Source organism: Neofelis nebulosa, chromosome 10 (genome assembly GCF_028018385.1).
Source record: "Neofelis nebulosa isolate mNeoNeb1 chromosome 10, mNeoNeb1.pri, whole genome shotgun sequence".
Lineage (NCBI taxonomy): Eukaryota > Metazoa > Chordata > Mammalia > Carnivora > Felidae > Neofelis > Neofelis nebulosa.
The window spans coordinates 20,998,064-21,004,549 of NC_080791.1; the positions used below are offsets into that span (position 1 = coordinate 20,998,064).

The 6,486-nt window shown below is 43.1% G+C and overlaps 1 protein-coding gene across 1 annotated transcript; it reads left to right on the forward strand.

Annotated features, from left to right (window-relative positions):
- Positions 1–647: 647 nt before the first annotated feature.
- LOC131488505 (olfactory receptor 10D1B-like) lies at positions 648–1,768 on the forward strand. Its single transcript, XM_058690386.1, has one exon. It carries the CDS (start codon positions 783–785, stop codon positions 1,734–1,736), a length of 954 nt encoding a protein of 317 aa, XP_058546369.1. The 5' UTR covers positions 648–782; the 3' UTR covers positions 1,737–1,768.
- Positions 1,769–6,486: the final 4,718 nt, after the last annotated feature.

Below are 6,486 nucleotides of genomic sequence, written 5' to 3' on the forward strand. Positions count from 1 at the left end.
AGCACTTATTATTAGGGTTTATGTTTTTGCCAGATGCCCTCACAGACATCTCATAAACTTTACTAAGACAGCCAGGATTGGGGCACCTGGGTGGCTTGGTCGGTTAAGCGTCCGACTTCGGCTCAGGTCACGATCTCACGGTCCATGAGTTCGAGCCCCGCGTCGGGCTCTGTGCTGACAGCTCAGAGCCTGGAGCCTGTTTCAGATTCTGTTTCCCTCTCTCTCTGCCCCTCCCCTGTTCATGCTCTGTCTCTGTCTCAAAAATAAATAAACGTTAAAAAAAAAAATTAAAAAAAAAAGACAGCTAGGATTTAAACGAAATGCTCTGATTTCTAACACATTTCCCCCTCCCCCTCCCCACCTGCTGATTTTTCTAAAGGATAACGAATAGTGGAAGTTTGTTACTCAAAGATATCATGAGAGTATAAAAATACAAAGATGCCTGAGGAGAGGAAATACTAACGAGAGAACTGAACAAACTGAAAAAGGTTTCTCAGCAGGAGAATATTTTGTATATACTCTAAACCTCTGATCTCATCATAGAGAACAACCATCAGCCTCTCTAACACACTCCTTCCAGGAGTGGGATGGAGTGTGGTGCTGAAATTGGCATTTCTTAGTAGCTGATATTTTGATATACATCTTGCCATTCATAAGAAGGCTGGTGTTGCCTGTTAAAAACACAATCAAAGCATTCATCAGTGAAAAGCTTGATAATTTGATGTTGGTGTTCAGACTTTGGTGTTGTGGGTTCCGTTCAGAGGTCTGGCTTTCTCACAGCTATGAAGAATCTCTCAGCAGTGACCCAGTTCATCCTGCTGGGCATCCCACACACGGAGGACCTGGAGACCACGCTCTTTGTCCTGTTTTTGGGCTGCTACGTCTTCACTCTTATGGGGAACCTGCTCATCCTACTGGCGATTGTCTCCTCCACTCGGCTTCACACCCCCATGTACTTCTTCCTGTGTCAACTGTCTGTGTGTGACATATTTTTCCCTTCTGTGAGCTCCCCCGAGATGCTCTTCTACCTCTCGGGGAACAGCCGGGCCATCTCCTATGCGGGCTGCGTGTCCCAGCTCTTCTTCTACCACTTCCTGGGCTGTACCGAGTGCTTCCTGTACACGGTGATGGCCTACGACCGCTTTGTCGCCATCTGTTACCCTCTCCGCTACACGGTAATCATGAGCCACAGCGTGTGTGCCATCCTGGCCGCGGGGACCTCTTTTTTTGGCTGCATTCAGGCCACCTTCCTCACCACTCTCACCTTCCAGTTGCCCTACTGTGGCCCCAATGAGGTGGACTATTACTTCTGTGATATCCCGGTGATGCTGAAGCTGGCTTGTGCTGACACCTCAGCCCTGGAGAGGGTGGGGTTCGTCAGCGTGGGCCTCATGCCCCTCAGCTGCTTCCTTCTCATCCTCACCTCCTACAGCCGCATTGTCTGCTCCATCCTGCAGATCCGCTCTGCTGAAGGCAGACGCCGTGCCTTCTCCACCTGCAGTGCCCACCTCACCGCCATCTTGCTTTTCTACGTGCCGGTGGTCCTCATCTACCTCAGGCCCACCCCAAGCCCCTGGCTGGATGCAAGCGTTCAGATCCTGAATAACCTGGTCACCCCCATGCTGAACCCCTTGATTTACAGCCTCAGGAACAAGGAAGTAAAATCCTCTCTGGGGAAGGTGCTGCGTCACTTGGGCTTCCTTGCTGACCAGTTGCACAGAGAGAACACTAGTTAAGGCTTCAGCTGAACTTTGTAGCGTATATAACAATTTTACGTAGTCGACACACATATTTTTGAATCTGAAAAGACAGGCATTATACCACTTATATAAAATGGATTGTCTCCATTTTACAGTGTGGGGACTAAGATTCTGAGGCCTTAAAGTGACTTCTCAAAGGACCCATAAAGACTGAATGGCAGAATGAGACTCTAGGGCTGGTTTCCTGACCCTGGGACTTTTACTGTCTTGAGGAGTTCATACTGCTGATGAAGGAAGGAGGCAACTGTCCCCAGGAGGCAGAACAACCTGGACCTTCTGCTTCCCAATATTTATCTTCTGCCTCCTCCTACACTTCCTCCTCCTCTTCTTTCCCCCTCACCCTGGCACTTCTTCCTCCTGGCTGCGGTGATTGTCTCCTCAAATGCCACATTGGTTAAGCCCTCGCTTTATTGGTCTAGGAGTTGTTGAAACAAAATGGGAGGGGTGCATGCCCAAGGTTTCAAGTAACACCGTAAGAAAACATAAACACGTTGTGCAAAGAGAAAATCTTCCGTCTAGGGGCTGAGGCAGGTCTCTGTGCGAAGCAGAGGTACTTACTGGTGTACCGTCCCCTACAAACCCTATCTGTCAGGCTTAGACCCGGAGCAGCATTTTGATGGGATGAGGATTTGGAAAAGACAGAAGGGGAATCCATGGAGGGGTGACTGTGCTGTGATTCCCTTTGAACTTGGTTTTGTATTGCTCACCACCACCAGGGGGCCATGCTGGGTCCACACTGTCATTGTGTGGTGTCTTTGGCTTTTCTGTTTACCGAAAAGTTTGGGCTTTGGTCCCCATTCCTACAGTTCTTCATTTGGTGGCTGAAATATGCTAAGAATGAAAAATGCGCTATTTCAATATAGTAGACTATTGTTTGTATGACTGGATGCAGTGAGAACAGGATTCCACTTGGGGAATACAGTTGCTTTGATGTTTATTCTAACGGTGATGTAGAGAGAGAAGACCACTGGACGGAGGGCAATGGAAGAGGAGGGACAGAGGCAGAGACCAGTTCTCTTCTCCCATCTGTACTTCTCAGAATCAGAGAGCAGCCACGGAACTTGCCAGACCAGATCAGTGCCACTGGGTGTGTGTGCCCTCTACCTGTGGCTGAGCCAGTACATGCTCCCATGGCAGAGTAAACTCTTGCCTACTCTCTTCTTGTAGGCTCCTAAAATCCCTCTCAGTGTTCTCCCTTGTTTCTCAGCAAACAAAAGCTTAAAAGGGAAGGCGGAAATACATCTGAAGTAATTTCAAATCTAGTGTATCCCAAAGCCTTTTCAAGCCTCTCTGAGTCCATTTGAAGATCTCTTCCCTTTCCTCAGATTCCTGGTTGTAGCTGCTCAGATCATCAAAGTAGAATAATTTGTAAGAATAAAAGATGAGACACAATGCTGTTTCCTTTTCACTCATTCAGATGTCATTCGAGGACTAACTCTGTGCCAGGGGTGGGGAATGCAGAGCTGAACAAGACACGATTCTACCTGAAAGAATTTAGAGTCCACTAGAGAAAATAAACAGATTTGCAACTAATTAGAACATCCCCTGATAATGCTGGCAGCTCTTGTCTCTGTAGGTAATGTCTAACATCTTTCCGCCTAAGCAGGGCCCAGCCTGGGGTGTGCAGGCCCAGGGTAGGTTTGATGGTGGAATGAGACTTTTCTGTATTCTATGATTAAAGGGACAATGTAAGGAGAACTTGAGAAAAAAATATCAATTTGAGAAACCCCAAATCAGGTAGGCCACTTAGCAAAATATTTAATCCACAGGGGCAAAGACAGAGAATCAAGATCCAAGAGCAGCGAGGCCAGAGAAGAACAAGAATTTTAAAGCAGAGGTCCAGAGAATGTTTTGAGCAGAGTGGGCTACAGCAGCAAGATCATGTGAAACACTGGACCCAAGCATGGGCCAGGAGTGGCACCCAAGACCTGACTCCAGGTGGATTCTAGATTCTTGAAAGGTGTCCCTGTTCATCTCAACCCTTTTTGCAACACACCATTATAGTCTCCAGTCACTTTTGGCTCCTTTCTAAATTTGTTTTACATATAACCAATGCCCATCGTGAATTTCACTTACGTATTTTGTTTTACCTACAGTTCCTGGCGAGAGAAACTACGATGTGGGCATCACAAGTGGACACCTATGATATGGACATTAACAGTGGAGCTGAGCTGATGGCTCTTACCAGCACTGGGGGGATGTGAAGACAGGTGTTCAAGGGCATGTTCACAGGAGTAGTCCTGTTCTGTGTGTTCCTTGCTCTCCCTGGGACCCTGCTGATTTGTTGTAAATCAAATTGATTGAAACAAAAAAAAAAGTCAGAAATTAATGCTTTCAATACTTGACTTGCAATTTTTTGTATGTCAAAAACACTGGCTTTACCTTTACAAAAATAATTATTCAAGCTAAAAGAGTATTTATGTTTTGCTAGTTCATCTGGAGTAAGAAGAACATTAGTGCCTGTGGTTGTTGGACTTCTAAATTGGTGAGAAATAACCTATTGACATCAAATGACATCATCATCAATGACAACATCAAAAAGACATCATCATCTCATTGGAACTATTTTTAACATGTTTTTATTAAATAGTAAGCATTTAGAAAATAATTAAAAATATGTAAAGTATAAGGAACTCTGATACAATAAACACCTGGGTCCTACTACCTAGTTTAAGGCAGAGAGCAGTGTCAGTGCTTTGAATGTTCTCAGTAGACCCCAGCCTGATTCCTTACCCTCACTCCCTCTAGAAGTCATCACTCTCTTGAGTTTTGTGGTTATTATTCCTTTGTTTTTCTTTAGGTTTCACCCCTATATTTGTGTCTCTCAACAGCCTATGGCAATATTTGAACTTTATATTAACTTAATTCTACTGAAATTTGCTATTTTTCATTTAAATGTCACTCTTTTGACATTAATGTCTTTGCATGGGAAGTTAATTCATTACCGTCAAGGTGCAGAATTCCATTGTATGAATATATCAACATTTATTCTCTGTTGTTGTTTTTTACTTATAACTTAAACGTGAATTTCCAGAATACAAGAATGCTTTTCTTTTAAACAGCCACAATGTTTGGTGGGTTCTTTATACCTTTCAGTACATATAGATATGACACAAAGATACCATCACCAGCCTCCCTTTATGATTTCCTTCTATCAGGGAAAAGAGAAAATGAAAATTTTATTTAGTTGGGATTTTCCCAATAACAGACCCTGAGACAAAGGTTTGAAGATAAACAATTTATCTGTAAGATGATTCCAGAAAACATGATAAAAGAGAGGGAAAGTAACACAGGGAAAAGACAGTCAATCAAGCAAGTGTCAATGAATGGGTTGGTTACCCCTGTGAGGAACTGTGGCTCAATAGCACAAGGGATCCTCTGAAAAATGGTGTTTAGCAACCTCTGAATTGTCCTACTGAGTTGCAAAGGAATCTGGAGTATTTTTATACCAATTCCTGCCCCACTTTTGTTGGTGGATTAATTATCACACGTGTCTGGTCCGCCCCATGTATGTTGATTGAATGAAGTTCCTTGGCCAGAGACTATTCCCAGGGAGAAGGCATGGGGAGTCCACAAACCTAAGGGCACTATCTGAAGGAGGCCTCTGGAGTGGGGTGAGGGAATGTGGACCAAGGTGCTAGAAATGTTATGGTCATAATTATTTCACTTCTAAACTAGCATCTTTCCAAAATGCAAACCACACAATACTACCCTGCTTTTTTAAAAAAAAAAATTAATGTTTATTTTTGAGTGAGAGAGGGAGAAAGAAGAGAGGAAGGAAGGGACGGAGGGTCCAAAGTGTCAGCTGTGCCCACAGCCTGATGCAGGGCTCAAACTCACAGACCGTGAGATCATGACCTGAACAGGTCAGACACTTAACTGACTGAACCACCCTGGTGCCCCAATATTACTATGCTTCTGTTAGGACCTCCAACAATTGTTTATTGCTTATAGGTTAAGTTTTAATAACTTAGTAAAGTATCTGTAGAATTAACGATCAGATCCAACCCACCTCTTTAGTCTCCTCAAAGCCATACATTCATCCAGTAACATATACATCTCTCTCTCTCATACACACTCTTTTCTAGCTAAACTTTCCTTGTCACCCCCTAAAGGTACTTCTTTACATTATCTATTTATTGTCTTGTTCATTTAAACACATAGGTATTGAGTAATTACTATGCTAAGCACTGGAATTATGAATATCTCTAAGTCATATTCTTAAGAAGCTCATAGCTAAACATGGGAGGTAGATATACACATGATTAAAATAAAATATAGTAAAAAGGGAGAGGGAAACGAACCGAAAGAGACTCTTAATTATAGAGAACAAACTGAGGGTTGATGGAAGGGGGGAGGTGGGGTATGGGTTAGACGGGTGATGGGTACTAAGGAGGGCACTTGTTATGATGAGCTCTGGGTGTTGTATGTAAGTGGTGAACCACTGAATTCTACTCCTGAAACCAATATTGCACTGTATGTAAACTAACGAATTTAAATGAAAATTTGAAAAAATATATAATAGATATTTAATGAAAAATATAAACTAGACTACTAAAATGAAAACAGAAATGATTAATCTTGTACAGATGTTGAAGAAGCTTCCAAAAAAAAAAAACATTTCAAATATACTCATTCATAATTTTGTGCCTTCATAAATATATTCTCCCGTCTTGGGATGCCCTTCCCTGATTCCTCTGCTAAAAAAACTTCTACTCATCCTTCA